Here is a 25,102-nt window from a genome sequence, read left to right on the forward strand (position 1 = left end):
AGGAAATAAAGAAAGTAGATATGCCGTTTAAAGATTGCATGAAATTAGTAGCAAGGAAACTAAGAAAAAAATGGCAGTCGGCTTGGAACAATGAGGTCAAAAATAAACTACACTTGGTAAAACCAGTTTTAGGTGAATTTAAGTCGTGTGTGCACCAAGAACGTTTCAAGGAAGTGATCTTATGCCGTCTCCGAATAGGCCACACCCACCTTACGCACAACTTCCTACTAACAAAACAAGACAAACCTGTTTGCCAAGAATGTGGAGATGAACTCACGGTTAACCACATTTTATTCTCTTGTGTGGAACTGGAAGAACTAAGAAAAACGTATTTTACTGAATTTTATAATAAATGCATTCCTTTTCATCCCGCGCTGCTTTTAGAACATGATGCAATTGTTGATATATCATGTGTTTTAGCTTTCTTAACGAAACGAGATTTCTCAAGAGACTAAAATTTTTACCCACTGGTTTGTCTGATTTTTAGTACACCTCAGCCAATTTCTCATGCCTGAGAAGAAAACTGAGGCTTTTATTTTGATTGGTTGGGAGCCTCGATGTCCTTCCGCAGCCAAGGAAGGCCAGTGAGGTTACCCGGCCCTCTTTAAAGCTTTTACTTGTAGCCATTTATAAAATTTTTGTATGTGTTCACTGGAGAATATTAATGTTTGAGGGCTTCTAGAGCAGGGATGATTCTTACATTTCTATAATATTCAACAAAAGACTTTTCCTATACCTTGTTCTTGGCGCATGATGGCCTCAGTTGCCTATGTGCCATAAAACACAACACAACACACAACACAACTCATAGGGAGTATTGCGTGATTGGGACATACATGAAATGGTAACACATAAAAGTAAAAACAAAGAAATGGAAACCGTTATACAATTGTTAGCAATATTTAATGAGCAGGATAAAATTCAATTCAAAGAAACCGTTATGCAACGTCTCTATATATGGAAACAGACCATACGTTATATATATACGTTTTATATGGAAACAAATCAGGGATTAAAATAGAATCAAACAAGAGCACAACGGGTGTACATTTCTTAAAATACTAAGTCATTTCTGGCGTAAAACACATAGAACCAAGATAACGCAAATACGTTATGAATGGGAGGAACTTTCTCAGCGTGTGCGCATCACACGGGTTTTCTTTAGTCGTCCCAATTTCGGCAGATCAACAAAGAAAAGGACCAGAGTTTTCTTCTTTCTGAGGAATGCCCCTATGCTCTTTGTCAGGAGGCTGAGCGCCACCCAGGCAAGAGTGCCACTCACTTGGATCGTAAAATCTCTCGGGTGTGTCCTGAAGATTTCCAAGCCGCCGTCATCACGGAGCAAGACTATTTAGGAGGTGAAACTCCCGTCAGCGCGAGCGAGCGCAAGCGACCAGGTAAGGTCACAATTGTATGCGCCGACGGTGCCGTATGCAGTGGCGACGCCATGCGGCGCGTCGTAGAAGCCGCAGCGAAAAAAAAAAAATGCAGCGCCCGGGCAGGCGGCTCTGGCGGCGCGCGCTCAAAGCAGACGACACGGGTGTTTGCTTCAGCGGGCACACCGTGACGTTGTATTTCTGCGTCCTTGAAGTGAAACAGCAACAGTTCTTGTCGGTGTCTGTTCGGGGGCCGTAATATTAACTGCGCTGCTACGCGCAGTGCGGCCTCCTATGTAATTTGCTAGACTAAGATGGTACGCGGGTGTTTTGTTCGAAATTGTAAAAGTGGTTACAAATGTTGCAGGGAGAAGGTGAGCAAGGTGAGAAGTTGTAGCCGCTTGTTGCCTTCTCGGCTGACGTGTAGTCATAAACGCTGCGCCGTACGACGCCCGCGTTCTCCTCCAGCAGATGAAACTTAGCGTGGTCACATGCTCGACGAACGTGAAGGCATGTTTGCTTTCCACGAATGCCAGCAGCGCTTATACCCATTCAATCAAAGCCATCGCGCAGGGTCTCAAACAAAAGCCCTGCGTACAACCAGAAGCTACAGATAATCTTATAGCGGTCACGGAAAAGAACGCGTTTTATTTTTTACTGTGCTCAAATGGTTGAAGCGTAGCACCAGTTGCTCTTCGGGCTACCAGCGGTAATGAAACGCGCGAGAGTGCCCTCAATAGAGGACAGGCGCGCGCGGCCGAACGGGAGCAACACGCTCGACCGGTTGCCTTGGTAATTTCCTTCCAGGCCGCCAGGTGCCACCAGCATGATAGTGGCTCCGCAGGCTTGTGACCTTTTCTGGTCGCCGCACACAGTGGAGTTTCCACTCCTAAATGGTCTTCCTCCGTGGCCGTCATACAAGGTTATCAAGTGGTCGGCCGTGCATTCGGGGAAAGCAGACAGAATTCCGGCAAACGATTCACAACCTATCTTTAGACCTCCATCTGCCGCTTGAATCCGCAGTGCCAGCTACCTGACCAGCCACTGATCCACGACTGCGCTTGGCGAGTCCTCGGCCACGGCGACCGTGTCCTGCTCGGCGTCATAGTAGAAGTGGCAGGACCTTTCGCGCAGAGTGGCTGCGCACATTGGCGCGCAGTACGAGGCCATCTCCTCACTGTCGACCACGGGTCTCTAGGTGGCCACCTGCTCGGGCGCTCGTCAGCTTGAAGAGCACTTGTGTGCGAGCATCTGCTGCTGCCTTGACGGTAGGTTAAGCTCTGCCGTATACATGACCGGCAAAGGGCGCATGAGCCGCCGTTCTGCAATGAAAAAATCAAAGGGCAAAATTATACATACATTTTCACGTACATGGGTGATGCAATGGTTGATGTAATGCAGGGCATCTCACCAAATGACCACAACGTAAGGTTTCGAGAAGGAACTGCACGGAGACAGCGTTGCAGCTGTTCGTCGTCGGCCTCTGTTGGAATGGCACACACACTCTGGTCGTTGTTGTTGTTGTCCTCGTACTATGGAAAATGCCCACATACGGGGATTGGCAAAGAATTGGGGGGGGGGGGGGGCACAGAGAGTTTATCAGGTAATTATTTCCTGGACGAAAATAAAATAAATGGTAAGGAAGGAAGAAGTATACAAAACGGACCAACGAAATGAAACGGGAAATGCATAACGCACGCAGGAGATCGACACTGAGGTTTATAGCCGCGTAGTTAAATGGTAATGATAATTGCAAGAATAAAAATAACATTGAAAAAATTAAAAAGAAAAGAAAAAAATTAACATGGTAGGCGTCTTGATTCCATTAAAAAAATTTTTGACGGCAGTAAAAACAGTCTTGTGGCTGTACCTAAGTATGGTGGCTCCAAACGACAATATGACTGGGCTGCTCAAAGAAAGGCCAAGCTGTTGTAGTGGCTTCTCTAAAAGCCGTCTTCTCATCATGGTGTATCGGCGACAAAACAACAAAAAATGGTCTATGGTTTCGTGCTCACCACAGAATACACAGACGGGATTAAGCGCCAACCCAAACATGTGCAATAAAAATTTAAGGATGGGATCCGGCAGCGGAGCCTTGATAGAGATACCTCAACCTGCCGTGAATGGCATGATTGCCTGCTCCACGAATACCTCAGGCGCAGGTAATCATCAGATCTTAAAAGAGATCCAGTTGTCATTCTTAACAAATTCTGTCTCCGGAACCTCGCTGCTGTAATGTACGCTGTAGCCGGAACGATAGGTAGCACGGGGCCATTGAGGAACGCCTTTGCCAGGCAGTCCGCAACTTCATTGGCTGTCACGCCGCTATGACCTGGCACCCATATCATGTGAACAAGGCTCAAATGCGGAGGGAGTAATGAATGGAAGGTGTTTAGGATTGGCGAATCTACAGCCAAAGCAAGGGGCGAACACAAAGAGAGTCGCGGTCGCGGAACAAAGCTTCTACCTCTTCTTCTATGCCTCACCTGGCAATGCTACGTGGAACCTCTATACCAAATGAATAAAAGAGCAACGGAGAGTTGATCACGAAAGCAGAAAGGGAAGAAAATAGGATCGGACGTTTGCGTGAAAATAGGATCGGACATTCGCGTGAAAATGATTGTTTGATGGCTCTTGAAGCACGTGAATTTTCAGGTGTGTGTCAGCTTTAGTAAAACCCGCGAGAGGGATCTAGGCAGTGATCCATTAGAACCCCCCTCGTTTCATCCTTTATGCTCTCGCCTGCTGGTCTTCGCTAATTAACTGCATTCATTGAGACGGAAAAGGGAATAGTCGTCAGTTATACTTGGCGGGGGAGGGGGTGCGGTACGTTTTAATATGAGGCGAATAAAAGACAAAACTGCAAGAGACTAATTTCACTCAATTCCACGTGGTACAACAGAGTATAAAATAATAGCCAAAGGCACCTCCTGCGCGCGCCACCCCTTAAACGCTGCTGACTGAGACCGGCGGCCAATGTTGCCGCTTTTCAAGCTAGCGCTTGCTCTCAGCGTTGGGTGTAGCTTTATCACTAGAAAGTGCATGGCTAACTGCGACGGAAGGAATTCTCTCACGGTGTCGTTCATACGCGGCGGAATAAAGGGAAGGAAGCTCATTACTTGCTTGTTTCTCTTGAAACAATATTATCCAGGTCGTTAGCGCTGTTTCCCCGAAAAAGAACCGACATGCGAGCGCCGTCTGAGAGGAAATCGGCGCCGTGTCGTTGGGCACTTCCTACTTCTGGGCAACGTGTTCGTCGGACTGCTCGCTGTCGACTCTTGGAGAGCGAGGGCTTACGCTCTGTCTTCGGTACTGCGACCATTTCCGCATTGTATCGCCTCTGGGTGTGGCTCTTTAACGACGGCCTCCTTACGATCAGCCCGTCAGACGACGGGAAACGGTTAGGTGAAAAGAAGCGTGAGCATTTATACTCTTTCTGGATCAAGATTAACAGCTTGTAAGAAACACGCACCACCGCCTTTTATTTTTTTTTATTTAATTTCTGTAGAAGAGGAACAAGTCTAAAGCTGCTCTTTTTTTCGACCAACCCGCATGTGTTTTGCGAAGCAATCCTGCTAGTCTTGCAAATATAAACAAGAGAGAAAGCTGCTCATTTTTGTTATTCAATAATGGCCCATGCCTACTAAAACCACGTCACCTTCGCCCATTCTGCCTGGAGAAATCCTGGTGTTATCAGTTCGTTGGGGAAAAGGCAAAAAGTAAACGTATTTTTGCCTTCCTGCCACTGTGTGCTATGCCCAAGTCGCATCAAAACATTGTAACAATGTTATTTTTTGTTTTGTTTAAACGCTACTACATTGTTCTTTATGCCATTTTTTTCTAGCATTTCTCAAACGTTACTAACAAATGTTTCAATAACGTTGACCAAACTTTAATTAAAGCATTTGAACAACAAACATGAAACTTTCTTTAAATGGTAAAGTAATCTTGAAAGAGCACGCAGGCCAGCCAATAGTGAAGGTACAAACTAAGTCAACGCTTTACAAGGAGCAAAAGAGGGCGACGCATGACTTCTGCACTGCTATACACTGCAACCAATACATGCAACTCACCTCCGAACTGATGCCATGTAGACAAGCTCATATCATCATTATTGAAGGGTGTCCCATGAGTGACAGTGGTGAAGGGATAATAAGCAGTTTTCTAACGAAACAATGCGGCTCTGTATGTAATCAATGGCTGGTACAGTCTGTTGCAAAAGTTTACAATCCACAACGCTGTTCACTTGAATGACTTGGTTGACTGTAAACTTGGGCAACAGACGGTACATTCGACGAAATTTATTGCAACGTATGCACTGACTGTTGCCGAACATCTTTATTGTAAGAACAGTCGAAAAAGTTCTGCGACACAATGCTTGAAATGCATTTGTAATCCCGCTCTATAGTAATCACTTAAAAGTAACAATAATAACACTTAGAACAAAAATTACAGCATTTAGCATTAATGGTGTAAATACAGACACAATAAAGAAGGGAGCCGATATTAAAGTCTCGAAGCCACCGCGGTGGCTCAGTGGTTGTGGTGCTCGGCTGCTGACTCAAAAGACGCTGGCTCGATACCGGCCGCGTTTCGATGGAGACAAAATGCTATAAAGTCCCGTGTACTGTGTGATGTCAGTGCTCGTTAAAGAACCCCCGGGGGTCAAAATTATCCGGAGCCCTCCACTACGGTGTTCCTCATAGCTTGAGTCGCTTTGGGACTTTAAAACCCATAAAACCATTTTCAATACCTCTTTTTTTTTCGGGGTGCTGGCTCTTATTTGTGGATAAGACCATTTCTTTTAACCCACTAGAGCCCAAGTCAAGTGAAGCAACAATGCACGCTGAGCTGATTCGTCGCCGAGACAGGTCAAATAGTTATCTGGCTAATCAATGCAAAGCGAACAGCGCACGCTTCAGCGCCCATTGTGTGCCGCCGAACTATGCGCGTGACATGGTGAACGGTAAAAAGCGACCTCTGGCGCCTGGCGCAGCACATCACCGGCATGTTCGCCGGAAGCAAGAAAAAACTTGGGAGACGCTTAAGCTCACCGTAAGAATTAAACGCGATAGCGCGCGCTCTTTATACCATCCATGTCACGGCATCAGTTCGTTCTGCTTCTAGAGGCCCCCGTGCGCAATAAAAACTTTTGACTCCACTTCGTCAGTAACAAACAATGACGTCACACTGACTCAAAGCGCTCCTGGTGGCTTGCGCGAGAAGTGGAAAGCTTCCGTTCTTTCAGGCAGCGCAAGGCCTCCGCCGCTGGCGCTCCCGGTATTTTTCAGGGACGAACGACACGGCGGAGCCGCTGCAGTCAAAGACTCTGGCGGCAAAACTGGCTTCTCCACCTCACGAGCTTAACGCTCTCAAGTTAAAAGACACGACCGGGACCACGACAGGACGTGCATGCACACACCAAGGTCTCGACACCAGGCGATGCACTTTTATCAGTTTTCTTACGGCTGTCACGTGACCGGCTTATTTTTGTCATCGGTTGTACACGTGTGGTAGGGAAGCCGCATTTCCATATAATATATCCGCGATTCCTAGTAACCATATTTATCGATTCCCTTGGCCTAGTAGAGATGAACTTCAGCGCTGCACCCGCAACAACACAGAATTACGATGCCTAAGGTAACGGCGCGTGAATAATGATTGCCATCGCATCTTGTGACGTGGCGGGAAATAGAACTGCCGAGTGTCAAGCACTTGAACAGTGATCAGCCCGATTTTTTTTAAGCAGCGATAATTACACATAACATTGCTGCCACATTTTTACGTACGGGCATAGGCGCCGGCGACTGCGGGGGGGGGGGGGGGGCGGGGGGGGGTGGCTCGAGACCCCCTTCCGAAATTTTTCCGGGGGGCTTAGCCTCCCCCCCACCCCCCTCGTAGAATGAGCGATGGGATCAGGGGGCAGCATATCTTCTACGGACTTGCATATTCACACGGGCGGCGGGGAGTCGCCGAGAGCGATGTCGCTGTTTCCAGCCGCGCGCTTCAGGACAGGAACGGCGAAGTACACTCGAGCGGGAAAAAAAACGCGCAGCAAAGTAAAATAAACAAACTCGTCCCGTCAATCACTTTGTATCAGCACCAACGTATCGTTCGTTAGTTGTTGATCACCAACGCACAGTTCACGTGAGTCACTGCCACACAAACACTTTTTTTTTATTCGATCATACCACTTACGTCAAATGAGTCGAACCACCTTCCCGTAGACACTGTGTAATAAGCGATTTTTTTTTTTTCGCCAGTCACTGTCTGCATTTTTGTTTCGTGATTTGATTAAGTTTTCTTCTCAATTAGCCCATTTTATTCTTATTTTTTGCCATGATGCACTTTGTTCATGTTTGCATGGTGTCCTAGTTTAGTGGTCGAAAATTTGTGCTACTTCCATTACCATCAGCTTTGTAATGTTTGTATTGTGTGCTAGTTCACTGCTCGTAAATTTTGTACCGTTCTGCGTTTGTTCGCAAAAATTCCCGCTATTTGTTTTGGACGATTTATTTAAACGCAATTCACTCTATAATGCTTCGGAGACGGGACGTATAGAAAATAAATAAATAGATAAATTTGGCCAAAACAGCAGAGCATGTAAGCGCGGCACCACGCCACATCGCCATTATTACTTTTTTGGGTGCTTAGAAAAAAAATCGGGTAAAATTAATTGCAGATCTCTTCTTTCCAGTCATCAGGCAACAATATATAAAAAATTGAAATAAATTTAAGTGATCGAGCCGCAATGCTTTCTCCGATCTTACGCGAAATCACCCTATCCATTTCTCCAGCATAACTAGCTACCAGGAGCCATCTTTCATATATTAGGCAACATCGGCTATGCCAGATCGTCACACGCTATCTTATTTATTTATTTAAAATACCTTACAGGCCCCATGGGGGCATTGTGTAAGGGGGGTTACAGAGTAAGCAGCCTTCTAAAGTGGTATACAAAAGATACACCTCAATACAGGGCTCATCAACATTACTACCAAGATAAAAACATGAAACAGGAACAACTGTAGTAATGAAAGGCCACAAAGGTACACTTAAGGAAATAACATGAGTAAAACTTAATGTAAGGCATTAATACTAGAAAGTAAAATGCACAAAGAATGAACATATCAGGGAGTACAATTCTTGAAGTGATATTCAGGGAAAAAGACGCAAAAAAGCAATAATATATACAGGTCATACAAGTGAACACACGACGCAGCACAAAATAGCAATTCACAGGAGCGAGATAGCAATGCATCACAAATATCACAAGAAGTTCGAAGCAGATTGCCAAGTGTAAGAAACAAGATAAAGTTATTTGTAAGTGCTATTATGAACAATGCTCGTGTAGGAGATGAAATTTTCCTTGATCTGACTCGGAAGCAATGTGATCAGGCAGATTATTCCACAAGCGAATGGCGGTAGGGAGTGCGGAAAAGGTACCATATTTAGGGTACCTGAAACCAGGGATCATTTTCGATGTCAATCCGTGTTACGAGGCTATACAGTTTTAAAACCTGAAAAAGGGGACATTTTGCTGTCCTGCCGTATGCAGCATTGCATAATACTCAAACGCGCTATGAGGCTCGTGTGTCATGAATACCGGCGCACATTTTTTTTGTTAAGCCGGCGCGGCGGGCAGGAAGCGCGCGTGCGCCGCAGCATGGACTGATCGAGGACCCGAATCTTGGAGAAGTCTTCCTTTTTAACGCGTTGGGAGTGTGTAACCTCGCGCGCACTTGGCTTCATCCTCTCCTCATCGCTCGGAGGCGGCGGTGACTCACCGGAAGAGAAGCCCCTAAAAGGTTCCAGACGTTGACTTTGCTAAAGCGTTCGATAAAGTTTATAGCTCACTGTTATTACACAAACTAAGTGAGCTGAACGTTGACCCTGCAGTTCTTAACTGGATCTGTGGATTGCCTTCTTCTCGTGTTGAATTTAGAACATTTGTCTGTATATAAACGAAAAAAGGCAAGCTCAATGGTGACGAAGATCGAACGGTGCTCGAGCAAGTTGGCAGATAAACTGCCACCATTACTCTTAAGCAAACACAAAAGCAATTTTCACTGTTAAATCGACTTAACGGCAGTAGCGTAACAGTAGCGAACTGTATTATCAGCTGACTCCGAGCACCGTTACACTTCAGTCGTCGATGACGTCGTCTTTCGTCCAGCGTCATGTAAAGGCATGGTGCTGCTTTATTTTGGAGGCAACTTCGTAAATAAATGGGGTCCTAACGTGAATGCCACAGCCATAGAAAAATCATGGTTTATGAGGCTTTAACATCTCAAAGCGACTAAGGCTATGAGGGACGCCGTAGTGAAGGGCTCCGGAAATTTCGACCACCTGGGGTTCTTTAACGTGCACTGACATCGCACAGCACTCGGGCCTCTAGCATTTCGCCTCCATCGAAATTCAGCCGCCGCGGCCGGGATCGAACCCGCGTCTTCCGGGCCAGCAGCCGAGCGCCATAACCACTCAGTGCCTCTGCCTCGTTGCCTCCCCGTACATAAAATGCTTTTCACATGGACCTTGTTACGTACAGGCATAGCATAGAGGCGCTTGGCGCAACTTTACCATGTCAGGAGAAATGCACCAACTAGCCCGACAACATGTACTACCTAATCATACCGGTTCATGTGCTCAGCAGGCTGGAGGGTTAGCATGACGACAAGACCGTGAGAGGGAGCTAAAACTAGCTACAATAGCTAGTATAGTAGCTTTATGGCTACAGTGTTAGTACCGTTAGTACTACTAGTACATTATAGTACTGCAAACAATATCTCGCATCAGTGTTTTTTTTTCAGCCAAGACAAAACAATCATAATTATTTATGCATACGATAATACTTACGTTTTTTAAAATCTTACATAGTGTTAAGTTGCTCTTAGTTCGATTTTTTGCCCTCAACTCCCAGAAGTCCTTCTAATCACTTGATGTCGCTGGCATATAGTATGGTGGAGCTGCCATAAAAAGAATGTAAACCAATAAGCTCCAGCCTGCACCACTGACGTATAACAGGCTTGACCCAATCGTAAAATAAATGAAAAGGCCCGAAGGCAATCCATCGTTTTGCCACCCGTAGGTGGAAAAATAAAAGAAAGGGGGGAGGGGGGAATGCTACAAGCGACCCATCGCCGGGGGAACGGGCCCGGGGAGACTCCCCTGATCTCCCCTAGGACGTAGCGGAGGGGGTGGGATGTAGGTGATGGGAAATTGGGATTGGGAAAGGGTTATGGGAATTGGGATGGGAATGGGGACAGCGAGATTTTGCTCTGATCCTTCATTTGACATCGACTCCATTTCTGGCCTGCCTGGCCATGACAGGTAGGGCATCGAGCTTTTCCAATGATGCGGCTCCCCCACGGGATGCACGACCACCCACTGGCTCCGACCGTCGGTGACAGGAAAGAAAGAAAAAAAAATTCCTAACTTGGGGTCCGCAGCCACCTGCTCCTCCACGATTTTAAGGGTTGGATCGGACCGGCCGGTTACTAGCCGTCGACTGTGTTTCGCGGTTTTTCAGACTCCGGAAGTGTGTGTGGTGTGGTCCGGCCAACAGAGGCCCAGGTCGTCAGCCTATCGGCGCTTGGCCCTCGGCACCATAACCCGGTAACACTGGGGGACCCACCTGTGCTACCTTCCAACCACCATGCACTTATTTCCTCCCCTTGCTTGCTCCACACCTACTGAGGAGGGAGTATTCAAGGCCGGGCGCCCGGGCCACGAACCAAGAATCGGGCATAGGGTGAGATAAGCCGGGCCTACTCCACCGGTACTCCACACATCGACGGTTTTCGCACTGGTCCTACTGCACACCCTCTACCTCGGCGTCCCCGGTGGTCCCCAAGACCGGGTCAGCCTCGGCGTCCGCAATATGCCACCCATCATAAGCGATCCGCAATGAGACTGCTTCCCCGAGGACATCGATTCCGAGGAGCTCGGGCTGTCGGAACCCCCGCGCGGACCTGGCCTCTATGTAGCCAGAAACCGTGCGTCGGCACGCTACCGCGCGGACCTGACCTCTTCGTAGCCAGAAACCGAGCATTAGTAGCCGTGCACGTTCCCGTGAGCGGAGGTTTTGACTTTTGACATTCCTTTACCGGATTTCGTGGGTCCAACCTGGTCTGCCTCCAAGCCTGCCTCCGCACAGACAACGGACCTCACGATTCGGCTGGCCCTCACAGCCGTGGGAGTCGCTGCAGCTCCCAAGAGGATGGGCCCCGGACAACCCATCCCCACCGCTGGCGTTGCACCGGAACAAAGCCTAGTAGCCGAAACTACACCGGCCCGTATCCGGCGGCAGGGGGGGCCTCGAGCAGGCCGCACAGTCGGATTTCTCCCCTGATGTCGCTGGCAGTAGGTTCTGGCTCTCTTTTATCTCTTCTAACACGACCAGTTGACGGGCCTTGCAGGCTCTCCGCACTGAGCCTGCGGTGACTAGCGGCAGTCAGCGGGTTCCAGATCGGTTTACCAAAAGGGCCACCAGTGTGGCAACTGCCGTATATATAGAGTTTGTTAATATAATTAAAGGGAAAACTAGTGGCCTACACTTCATCCACCATGAAGAGGCACAAGAATGCCGGGAAGACGAGGTTTCTTACTTGGCTTGGCTATTGTTGGGCATGACAGGTGAATGCAACCGAAAACAATACGACTCTTATCAAGGCAAACCTCGGAGCAATGCTGTGAAAGTTTCTGTTCCAAAGTAACACCGAACTTTCACTAGCGTTAAATCTATTGAAGAAGTGAAAGACGCACTATCGAAATAACTTAATCTGCGCACAGAGGAGAGCATTGCGGCGAAGCTGCCAATTTCGAGATAAATCGCACTTTCTGCCCAACAATAGCCAAGCCAAACACGAAACCTGGTCTTCCCGGCATTCCCGCGGTGGTTGAAGTGCTCTAAGAAACTCACATAGACGGTGGCACCAGCTTTCCCTCTAGGTATTATTTAGGGACTCCATGGACGCTGCGGCATTTGCGGTAGATGAAGATACAGGCCTGCGTGATTAGCGGGTCGGGTGCACCAGCTTATCATTGAAAGAGCGCTACCAGCTTAGCCACGAACGTGCCACACTAGCGCCGCACTTTCGCCGCGTGCACGTGTGCGTGCTTTGCGATGTGCATTCGCGGACCACTCACCAGTGCTCTATCAGTCATACAGAGCCGGCGCTCACGACCTGCAAATCACGAATGCTAGTATCTAGGTACTCATGGTGGGTGAACAGCGCAATAAAGACGTGACAAAGGCAAGACAACAGTTGCAAGTCAGCGCTTGTATTGCCTTTGTCCCGCCTTTATTGCGCTGTTCACCCACCATGAATGTTTACCAACTCGCCCAAATTTCAGCTTTACTCAATGTAGTATCTAGGTAAGCTGCGAATGGCGCAGCATCCAGGCTCGTGGCGCTAGTGGCCAAGCGATCTCGAACCTTGTGACTGCCGCCATGCGTCGCACACGCAGCTCGCAGCGCCCGTCCGACCACTCCAGGCAAGGGTGATCTACTCTGTACTACGTGGTGTAGCGCAGCGTGTTCAGTGCGAGTGCAGCTGCGCTGCGAATAAACACGGGAAGGTGCCGGAGTGAGTAAAGGTATGTGGTCCGCTGAATTCGTTCTTTCGAGCTCTAAAGCTGTTTGAAACATTGGTGCTACTTTCTTTTTTAAGCGTCATAATGTGTTCGTGGAATGCACATTGTTTTCACATTGTAGGAATGTTCATGTTACGCGCACCAACCTGCCAGCTTATTTCCCAAGGGGCGATCTCAAGTCCCTCTCTTTCTTGGCACTTTGATTAGAACACTTCTACGGTTTTACCGGCCACAGCTTTCGTCTACGTACTTCTCGGTACTGTTAGGGGACAGTTAAAATCCAACAGCATTCAAGTAATGACCTTCGTATTGCAATGCAGGCAGCTTGCAGCAGGGATCCCATGGACTGGCGGTGGAGGCGAGGTCTCCCACGCATTGTCTATTGGCTTCGTTTTATGCTCCATGAAGCTGGACAGTGGTCTGACGTCCTTCCTTTCATTGCCTGGGCGCTGCTAATCGGCATCTCCACCTTGGTACCTCTCGCCATCATGCGCTACAAGAAAGAGGTCGAAGAGGCGTCTATGTTCTACACCCGCTGGAGACCGTGGTATGGACGTGACCTGCCGGGCGTCTACCTGGACGATGAGGTAGACAACCCTCGTATTCTTCTATGGTCCGTACCCACGCTTGAGTGGGAAAAGGACGAGCCGTTGCCGGCACACGGTGAGCGCGTACTGCAGGCCTGCCCTGATCGGGATGACGGCAGGACTTGTTTTGTCAACAGGAAGAGGCATTACCTGGGACGGGCTGACGCAATCCTTTTCGATGCCGATAACCTGAACTACTACGATTACCCGGCACTTCGACACCGAGGGCAGGTCTGGGTTATCTGGACTCGAGGTAAACCTCCGCTGAACCCCTCATACGACCTGCTAAGTATGGCTGCGAAATTCAACTGGACAATGTCTTACCGCGGCGACGCTGACGTGACTGTGCCGTACAGCATGTGGGCACCTCCGCCTATGGGGCTCTCCTACGAAAGCCTCAATCAGACAATCAGGAAGAAAAAAACTGTTGGCGTGTGGTTGGTCAGCGAATGCGAGGACGACCGGCTCGCCGAGCTGGCACTCGTTAAGCTCGAGGAGATCAGGAGCGACTTCGAATTGGCCCGTTTCGTCGCATTGGCCACGTCCTCCAGAATAATAAAAAACTGCGGAGGTGACGAGTGCAAAAACCGCCACGAGTGCTTAAAAAATTTCCAAAACCAGTACTTCTTCCTGTTTGTCGTCGAGAGCTCCCCATGCTTTGAACATCCGCATGAGATAATGTTCGACGCTCTCCACTACTCCATCATACCCATCTACTTTGGAAGCTCAAGCCTCGGAAGCACGGTGCCACCGTTCTCTGTTTTTGACACCACCGCAGCTGCTTCAGCTGTGGAAGCCGTGGGGGCAATTCTCAACATTTACGTCCGTTACGAACGTTACCTCGATTGCATGAAGTGGAAAGAGAAGTACCGAATCGCCGCGCCCGGAAACGACCTGTGCGCGTTGTGTGACGCCCTGTATGAAAATAGGAACCGAACCACGAACGACGATGTCGTGCAATGGTGGAAACGTGGTTCGGATTGCAAGATTCTGCCTGGTGAGAAGGTGTATCCCCCTTGCCACCAGAGACATGCTTCGTCCCTACACATCCTCTTAATAAATAAAACACGCTTCGTCGCGACATTCGCAGCAATGGAAAGGCGTGAAGTGAGCGTAACCGCATATTGCAAAATGCAATACATGGTGGAGCAGATATAAATGAGCAGTTTGTTCCAGAACGCACATCTGTCTTTCAAAAATGTGACATTATGTTGGGGAAGAAGCCCATATATGCTGCTTTTTGCGCGAGTTAATGTGTTTCTGTGTGCAATGTTTTTAGTGCTTATTAAACAATATCTTACGCCAGTTTCTACATGACAAGTGCTTGTGTATGCCTCAATGAAAGAAAGCAATTTCCTTCAACATTAATAATCGCAATACAATGGTGCATGTTCAGGCAGCAGAAGGCAGCCTATAACAGCGGGTTGCTTTTAGACACTCATGTAAGTTCTGATAGTGATAGTGATGATAGTGATAGGGGCCTGATGCGGGGTGCAAACGAAAAACTGGCTTGTCATCTGCAGCGATGATCGTTTGCGACCATTATTCCGCTTGCTGTTATCATAGCAGATGGTGCGGCAGAAAGTTGGCATACATCTCAAGCAGGAGCCATTTGTGAGCAAACATTCGGGAGTGTCCTATTAGCACCTGTATTGTCAAAGAATGGCAGATCCGCCGAAAGTGGCGAATCACTCCATTTCCTCTTCTCCTATCTCGCCGTTTCCCGCTCGCTAGCTTTTCTACCTCTGAAGGCTTAACCGCGGCGCTGTTGCAGAAGGGAGCGCAGCGTGGCACCGTATTTTGAATAAAGCCTGCTAACTGACGAAGTGACGTAACGCGGGGCTCGCGCAGCAACACGCTGATTCGCGGATGTCCTGTGAACAAGGCATCCGCATTGCCACCATTGGAAAGAAAATGACCAGACAGGCATAGATAATAGAGGAAGCTTCGGTCTTATCGGGCACTATCGGGGGGACGACTGACCGCACCGTGCTGCACTAAAGTAAATGTAACGGGAAAAGTACAGTGACCGTCAGCGGGGTGCCGGCACGGCCGCAATATTTGGCCCAGCAAGGGTAGAGCGCCGGCGGCTTAAGTAGTTTGGCGTGGATTCTAAAAGGAATGACGCGTGTTGAACGACTCGAGTGCTTCTAGGGCTGTAAATAAGGCATTCCGTTACTCTATTCATAATTAGGTAACAGTGCACGGCAGTTATTTCCTAAGCGAGATCGCGGATTTGATCTCGGCAGCGTGTCGTTGTGGGAATAATGCAGAGCCATGCATTTGCCGTAGTGGGGCGTGAGCAGTTTCAACTATCACTAATTAACCCTTTTACACATGAGGTGGCATGAAAGATAGGTTGCAAATAAGCAGTGGTAAGACAGATACGAGTTGGCTCTGCATCTCTGATTGTTGAGCACTATTCAAACACATACAAACTCAACATAGACACATACTACTTAACAACACATACTCGCACGAATAAAGCACTTTGAGTGCGCAGTTATTGTTCTGCCTTGTGCGCCGTGACTGTCTGAGTATCGTGCAGTAATAAGAGATTAGTAACTGCAAACGAACTAATTTGCACCTTTTTCTCCCGAATCGAAAACGATAAGCTCTCGGAAAATTGGTCGCACGAATGGTACGGCAAAAAGGTCAGAAATTCGGGGGGAAAATAACTTGACCGATGATTACGGTACTCCCTATGCGAAGATTGAGCGCAGGATGATTTTACGATATATTGCGGCAGAGAACTTGGGCGACGCGTAAGCCACCCTTAAGAGTACAATGCGAAGGATTGCCGCTTTGTTGCACAAGTCATCTACACTATCGCAGTGAACGAACGCTCCTCAATTGTGCAGAGCGGTGCGGTGCAACCCTTGCCCGCTGGCGGCGTCCTCTCCCGCGCTTGCTGCTCCCGGCGAGAACGCATTGCAACGTGCTTTTTTCACTGCTTCACTGAGGAAGGCTGAAGCCACAAAAGACGCGTCTTTGTTTAGATCCGGCCGCGAGAAGCGTAACCCGTCCGTTCAAAGTAGCGCGGGCCCATTCTAACGGTAGACGGCATGGACTACACAAACAGCCCCCTTAGACGCCCATGTATGTGCTGGTTCACTGTTCGACTGCCGATTCATGAACTAGCAGTTTTGTAGCAGATCTTCCGCTTAAGCAGCCATGAATCTGTGCGACAGTTAAGGAACCCACAATCTTTGCGCAAGTAATCGCCTCACTTGGGCAAAGCAGTGCCTAGTTTTACAGCGATAGCTCTACTAAATGCAAAAGTCGATCTCCGTGTCGGTGCGATCCTTGACTTCGACCGACCTTGATAAGCAGCTTAGCAATAGCCTTAAGTTCAACGTCAGATTTCCAACCATAATTGACCATGCCTGACACGATGGCGACCGGCAAATTAAGCCCGGGTCATTTCTAAAATTTGTCCCGGGTTACCCAAGAAATCTGACCTTGGCCGACTTGGACAAAATTCGATGTCCAACCATAAATTACAGTGCCCGACACGATGGCGACCCAGCCCGGGTCATTGCCAAAATTGACCTTGGTTATTTGGGAATGCTTTCGCGCTAATAGGTTTGGTTTACCTAAGTTAAAACCTTATGGTGGACCATGTCTACTAAAGGTACATCATGGTAGAGAGAGTATGGTCAGACGGTTCTTGATAATCACAAAGCGAACAAGAAAAGGAAAACCCCTGGGTGGGGCTTCTCAGGGTGCTTGCCAACGTCTCGACAAGAGCGCTCGTCTTCGTCTGGGACTTGTCCTCGCCCGGACAAAGACAATTCCTCTTGTAGAAACGTTGGCAAGCACCCAAAGGTACACCATGGTGGCTTGCCCTTTGACCCTTTACTTTGACATTCCGCCTAAAATAAGCCTCGTCGAGCTGGCACTTTTGTGAGGTGATGTCATGTGACGTCAACGTATGGGGCGCGTATAAACGCCGCGTAACCGCGTTTGCCTCATTAGCCATGAAAAAAGAGGACTCGGGACCATCTGTCTAGCCATGCCACAGCTATGGTTCGACTTTTGAATATAACTGTGGTTAAGCCCAGCCTAAATTTTTCATAAATCCTCCAATGTGTGCGGCTTTAAGGGAGGTATTGCAGGAGTATCTTCCTGCTACCTACTTGCTGCCCGCTGTGACCCTGCGAGTCGGTCCTGTTTTCAAGAGTCCAGGCGCCGCGCCTTCACCAGTGCCCCGGGCAGCCCCTTTTCCAGCAGTCCCAACCAGGCGTCTCGGCTCCAGTGATGTCGTCATGGCTGGCGCGGGCCCTGCTGCCACACCGGTTTTCTGTTGGCAGCCCCCGAAGGCGCATTGCTTTTCGTTGCCCCTCAGCACTGGCTCCTCGGCCGACGATATCGTCGACGCCATCGAAGCAGTTGTCGGCCCGAAAAAGCTGGAAAGCCTCCATCACCAAGGAGGGATGAATGCCTGCGTCGCCATGCCCTCGCGCTGCGGCGGCCCGGAAGATCCTTGCGAAATACGCCTTCAACCTGAACGGCACCTCACTATCTGCAGCAGCCTGCGTAGGCCTCTCCGTGGTCCATTTCGAGTGCCGCTATTCGTGGGAGATGCGGTGCTGGCTTCAACAGTGACCCCCTATGGCGAAGTGCTCGATATCGCCCAGCCGGTCCTCATGGGTTGTCGCCACATCGGCGGTGGTCAACGGCTGGTCCGGAACGAAATTAAGCAGGCGATGCCGAACTTCATGGCCATCCAGGGCCACCGTGTTATGTTCGCCTACCGCAGCGTCCGGAAGGTGTGCTCTCGCTGCGTCCAGGACGATCACATCGGCGTGACGTGTCGAACGCCGTGGTGCGCCCGCTGTGAAGTGTTCGGTGACACCGCTGGATGCGGAGCGGCGCGAAGTACGCAACGGCTGACTGCTTGCTGCCGCGGTCTTATGCGGCGGCCACCGCTTTTAAGAAAAACCCGAGCGAGGACAACGTGGCCGTAGAACCACGGACAAAGCATGCCGTTCCAGCATCACCTGAGGACACGGCGCTCACGAATAGCAGCCCAACGGAATCCAAGGTCGCCCCCGCCACGACAGAGGCGAGGCCTTAAGTGGAGCGGGAAAGCCCACTGAAGACTTGCCGCCGTATCCCGTCGTGTTGTCCTCCGTCAGCTCCAGCAGAGCAGAAGAGCCGAGCCCAACATAAGGCGACATGGAGGCGGTTCCTGGCTGCGACATGTTGCTTCGCCTATCAGGCGACCTGACGTGCGAGCAACGTGAACAGCGCAGCAATACGGCGGAAGGCCGCCCGGAGGAGCAAGCATCAGGGCTGAAGACTCCTGATGGTGTGGATGAAGCTGTCCTACCCTCGTCGGCTGGCCAGCTTATCCCATCAGCGCCCCAGCCAGCCTTCTCAGCTTCAGTTTTGGCCGTTAACACGGTCACGCAGAAACCGATGAACACTGCCACAAACACCGTCGAGGCAACGGGAAGAACAGACATTCACAGACCGGAGTGCAAACGCACCCACCCCCTCTCTTCACAATCGGAAGAACCCCACGATACGGGCGAACCTTCAATTTCAAAATTGCCGCGCGCGACAGAGGCCGCCTGTGGCGGGGCCCCGTAGGTTTTGCCCCAAAATGTCGGCGCTCCTGGTTATTGCGATGGCGGCTGTGAATTTTCTCTCGCTGAATGCTTAGAGATTTCGATTCATAGACAGAGAGAGGTTTTGCTCTTCTCTCGGGTGAGGAGCACCGACATTCTTTTTTTACAGGAGTGCAATTTTCGCTCCTCCCTCGGCTTGTTAGTTTCACCTCCCGGTTTTCTGTTTCTGCATATTTTTCATAAACTGGATTTTGTTACGTCTGGCACCGGAGACGTTTTTTTAAACCCTTGCCTGCGTGCTGGTGCGCATTGTACTTTCGGGCTGGATGGTCGTACTCTAGCCATTCTCCAGCGGTTGATTTTACTCTTACCCAGCGACGGGTGAGGGCTTTGGTTGTGTACGCACCGGCGCAGTATTGTAGTAGTTCAGATTTTTTTTTTTGACCGCCTTGATTCGTTTATGTTCTATTCTGCTCCACTTTCGTTGCGGGATATTTTGTGATTTGGACGCGGGGGGAGTTACCTACGCGGGCTAAGGCAAAGTCGGCGCTATGTCGGTGCCCGCGCGCTACGCGATCTCGTGGTTTATTTCCGCTTGTCCGACGCATGGATGCAACTGCACGGGGATACGTTTGAAGCGACGTGGGAGAGAGGGCGGTCAACCAGACGGCTCGATAAGTTTTTTTCCGCCAGAGCTGAGCTAACTCATTTTGTTGTCAGTCGTGAGTTTCTCTCGTTCCCTGCAGGCACGCCACGCATATTCAGTCACCGGCCTCTGCCATTCAGGCTGGACTGCGGTGAAGACACCCCACGTACTGGGACGTGGCGTATGGACATCAACCTACTGACGGACCCGAAGAGCGTGGCGACGCTGCGCACGGCGCTGGTAGCTTCGTGCAAGGGCTTCGCCGCAATTGATTCTTGGGACACGCTTAAGGCTCGCTGGCACATGAATCTGGTAGCGACCGGTCAAGACTTGTCAAGACGTCGTGTCAAGGCCGCCGAACGCAGGCACCGAATGACAACCTCAGGTGCATCCGTTTAGGGCAAAGTGCAGCGCCTTTAACCTTTGTCATGCACGATTACCCACTGCCCTTAGAGCCTGTTATCACGTGTTACTGCGCCATTCGCCGTGGGCAACTAGCCGCGTGGTCCAGCTCGAGCGGCCGGTATTGGATCCGGCTATGCTGAGTCACGTGCGCGCAGGCACAGCTGAGGAATTCGCTCCCGCTTCTGCCTTTCGTGACGCTCCCAGACAGCACACGGAGTGAAAGCGCGTCCAACATGTGCGCAATTTTTGCGTGTAAAGTTTGAGATCTGAAAACGTCCAACGTCTGGCCTCCTCAATTAGCAATTAGCAATTAGTGCCGCCTCAGCCACTGGTCCTTACGGCATTCCAACAAGCTTTTACAATACCTTTTCCAGAACAGCAAAGGGCGCGCTGCTACGAATGGTAAATGGATTCTTGATGAATGGGCTGCGGCCAACTTCTTTCCCTGAAATCCGCATTATCGTCACCGCGAAGGCGGGTGGAGATCGCTCCGACCCACAAGCATGGCGCCCTATATGCCTTCTCAATGTCGACTATAAGATCGTAGCGTCATTGCCCGCTCGAAGGATAAGTGCGACTCTGACTTACCTAGTTCACCACGCTCAAAGTAACAGCGTGCTTGGACGTTCCGTACTTTCGGCCCTAGAGCTCACGAGGCACTTATTTACCTTCGCGAGCAGGACGGGTCCTTACAGACTGTTTCGTTCGTTCCATCAAGCGAAACCATTTGATCAGGGGGAGCAGCTCGTACCTACCTGTTCGGTATCAACGAGTCATTCGCGTTTCCACTAGGAATAGTCAACCGCCTTCAGTTATTTTATACCGACCTAAGCGCTCGATAATTTGTTAACGGTCAGCATAGCTTCCCTTTCTCAGTTACAAGAGGGATTAGAGAGGGAGCACTCTCTACCCACGCTTATTTTATGCCTGGACACACGCCTCCGGAGAATCGCGCATGGCACGTCAATACAGTATTGTGCGATGTCAGTCCCCAGGCGGTCGAAATTATTCCGGAGCCCTCCATTACGGCACCTCTTTCTTCCTGTCTTCGTTCACTCCATCCTTTATCCCTTCCCGGAGCGGTAAATATTCACTTTGCTTCAATACGCGGCTTGCCTCTGCGTGGCCAGAGCCAAGTCAAAGTCTCTGCCTATGCCGACGACGTGTCCCTGTTTCTAAGGGATGAGGATCGCTGCGCAGCGTTTTCATGGCTTTTTCCGCGGGTACGCAGCGAGTTTTCCGGGTCCCTGTAGAACAGGATCAAAATCAAAGCGCTGCGGTTTGGCTCCTTCGCGTCGGATCTCGCAGGCGAAGAGGAGTGGGTACAGGAGTTAGTCCCGGGCGTTAGTTCCTCCAGGAGTCCAGGAGTTAGTTCCTCGCGAGCGGAGCAATAGCCCGCGAAACGTGGACGGGCCTCCGCAAAACCGCTGAGAAGGGCCTGTCGGTGGGGGCGATTTCCCGCCTTTCGCTGGTAGAGAGCAGCTATCTTATCAAGTCTTCTATCTTGTATTCGTTTCTTTAGAGCTATAGCTCTGCTCAATACAAAACTCGAGCTTCAGTCCGTGTGTTCGCATTACCTTAAAATGCCCTTCGGACTTGCAAATATCCTAGCAACAGGTTAAGTCCTCTGCCGAACCATAATTTGACTATGGCCAATGTGATGGTGTCTCCAAATTAGGCCCGGGTCGTTTCCAAAATGGTGCGCATTCCGCCCCCGCCACCACTTTATATTGGCCCATACACCCTCGAAATTTGACCTTCATCGATTTGTGCCAAAATCGATGTCCAGACTAATTTTAATGTGCTCAATACGATGGTAGTCTCCAAATCTTACCCGGCCAGTCCAAAAATTTGGAAATTGGAAATTGATTTTAACGGAAAGGAAATGACGCAGAAACTGTCTCGTGTATCTCGGAGGCCACCCGAACCGCGCCTTAGGGAACGGATGAAAGTGGGAGTCGAAGAAGAAAGAGAGAAAGAGGTGCCGTCGTGGAGGGCCCCGGAATAATTTCGACCTCCTCGGGATTTTAACGTGCACTGCCATCGCAGAGCGCATGGGCGCCTTTTGCGTTTTGCTTCCATCGAAACGCGGCCGCTGCGGCCGGGTGCGAACTGGGGAACTCCGGCTCAATAGCCGTGCGCCCTAAACACTCAGCCGTTGCCGCGGGTTTCGAAATTCGGCCCACTTCCGAAATTTGACCTTCATCGATCTGAACCAAAATCGCTGTCCAGGTTATTTTGAACGCGCTCGATACGATGGTAATCTCCAAATTTGGCTTGGGTCATTCCCTAAACTTGGTCCACCCACCCCCCGAAATTTGACCTCCTTCGATTTGGACCAAACCATGTCCAGCCTAATTTGACCTTAGTCATAACGTTGGTTTTACATTTGAGATCCTTGACATTTAAACGCAATCTAAAGCAAGTCGTTTAACAATATTCGCTAAAAACAGCTATCGCTCGACCATTCGGTGTAACATAGTTAAACTTCTGCTATATATATATATATATATATATATATATATATATATATATATATATATATATATATATATATATATATATATATATATATATATATATATATATATATATAATAGCAGTTTAACTATGTTACACCGAATTGTCGAGCGATAGCTGTTCTGGCCAGTCAAGCGAATTTTTATATATATATATATATATATATATATATATATATATATATATATATATATATATATATATATATATATATATATATATATATATATATATATATATATATATATATATATATATATATATATATTGCTTCTCGTGTCACGGATGTTTGCAACGCGCCTGCACGGGCACACTTGTCTGTGCGACGAGTTTATGAATATATTGTTGTTTGTTGGCGGGTTTGTTTTGTGACGACAGCTCAATATGGCAGCCCTACAGGCCCGTCCGCGAAGGTCAGTGTTTGCGCCGTTCCGTTGAGCAGGTGGTCCTGGACGCATTGTCACTTAAGCTGAGTTTCTCCGCAGATGGTCGACATACTTTATCGTCCTGCGTGACGGTTGCGCGTCGGCCTTATTGCTCTCATACTGACACATTGTTATCTGTTGCCGTATTGTACGGGTGGCGCGTGTCGTGCTGTAGTCGCTCTGAGCGAGATAGTTCCGTGGGCACTGCGCGGCTAACAGGTGTTCGCGAATTCGTGGTGGTCGGCGCGGAGCACATCCGCGCTCTTTCGTACACCCAAATTCCAAGTACTCTGCCAGGTTATATATTCCTTGACGCACGTTGTTCCTTTCATGAAGTCAAGATTCAGAAGTGATTTTATTTGCTTGTTTCAATAATGTTACCAGTCATCAACCGCTGTCGCTTTTGCGCAGGCGGTCGCGGCACAGGTTCCAAGCATGACGGCTATTGTAAACGCGTTCAGGAAGTCACTGCTCAACAGCCGGCGCAAACTGAGCATGACCGCTCTTGCCCGTCCCCGCCATACCCTCCTCCACCGCTTTCCCCATTACGCTTCCGCCTTCCTCTCTTTCACCCCTGCTCTCTCCTGCGCCTTTTCATTCTCGCCGTCCCTTTCATATCGCCCTACTTCCAGCCTTCACCATGCTCACTGCTTTGCGAGAGCACGGTGAAAAGTCTCCGAATATCCGCACGTTGTTCCTGGCTGCAATTGGAATTAACACAGTGAAAACTCCGCGTTGTCTGTTTCCCTTGCCGAAAAGAATGCAAAGTCGTTTCTATAGAAAGGGTTCTTTTCCCAGCTCACGGTTGACTCATTCAGCGTATGAAGCTGCAAGGAACGAATTCAAAGGGCAACCTGCCTGACATGCCCGGTCGAGTTTCTGTTCATTTTCTTTCCGCTTTTGCGTCCAGCCCCATTCTCTACGTGAAATGCCTTGAACCTAAAAAAGAGCAGAACCGACGTCAGAGCTTTTCGCGGCTTTGTGAGTCAGATTAATTATCAAACGAGGTTACTTTACGAAGTAAATGGGGACTTTGTGCACTGGCCGAGGCTTGGAAACTCAGCAGAGGCTCTAATTCTAAAAATTTCAATCAGTCATTATTTGTTATCCTTCACGCCACTGTGAAAAGAAGTTAAGGGAAAATCTAGTTTATACAGTACCTTTCTGGTGCAGTCGGTGCCGCAAGGAGACCACTAAAGTAGCCTTAACCGTGCTTCGAAAAAATCAGTGCTACAAAATATTCTTAAACTGCGATATCCGCTGATGTTTAAGAAGTGTTCGAAGCGAAGTGGAAGAGCTTTTGCGCATTGCATCGCCAGTGTGACAAAAACGGTCAGCAATAACGATCAACATAAATGCAGCCTGCTTACGACAGACGAAAGGTATCTGCAAATCTACTTGGCATCACAGCCGCTTATTATCTTTATGCGGAATTTTGTGGAGGCAAACAACGAGGATCCAAGCGGCACGTCGAGTTTCGCCGATTTTTCCGTGCGGAATCACTGAAAGAAGGTCTCAGTTTCGGCCGAGATCTGCACCCTAATGCTCAACTCCGAGCAGCTTTCGCTCTCGTACCTTCAGCGTAGAACGCACGCGAACTTTTCAACACATTGTCGGAATGTAAGAAGTAAACATCAGCAGCGACGCGCGATTAGAAGCTGCCGCGCCCAATGCAGACTATGCCAGGCGTGAGTTGCGCGGGCCAGCGTGGTCCATTCAGGCAGCAAAGTCACCACGTGACCAACAGCAGCCAATGGGTGTCGCGGCGGCTTCACTTTATTCTGTTCAAAGACAATACCCCCTCCAGGGGTTAATACATAAGGTATGACTAATATATTCATCAATACAAATATAAGACATTGCCTTGAAGTATAAGCGGTTACATCTAAAAATGCAGATGGGCATGTGATGGCGGAAATGTCTGTGTGGAGGGCGTTCCAGTCCACAACAGTTCGGTGAGAAAAGTATAACC

At 49.1% G+C, this 25,102-nt stretch overlaps 1 protein-coding gene across 1 annotated transcript; it reads left to right on the top strand.

Annotated features, from left to right (window-relative positions):
* The first annotated feature begins 13,459 nt into the window (after window positions 1–13,459).
* LOC144114460 (alpha-(1,3)-fucosyltransferase C-like) lies at window positions 13,460–17,819 on the top strand. Its single transcript, XM_077648209.1, has 2 exons — window positions 13,460–14,555; window positions 17,740–17,819. Exons 1-2 carry the CDS (start codon window positions 13,460–13,462, stop codon window positions 17,817–17,819), a joined length of 1,176 nt encoding a protein of 391 aa, XP_077504335.1.
* Window positions 17,820–25,102: the final 7,283 nt, after the last annotated feature.

This window comes from Amblyomma americanum, chromosome 1 (assembly GCF_052857255.1).
Source record: "Amblyomma americanum isolate KBUSLIRL-KWMA chromosome 1, ASM5285725v1, whole genome shotgun sequence".
Taxonomy (NCBI): domain Eukaryota; kingdom Metazoa; phylum Arthropoda; class Arachnida; order Ixodida; family Ixodidae; genus Amblyomma; species Amblyomma americanum.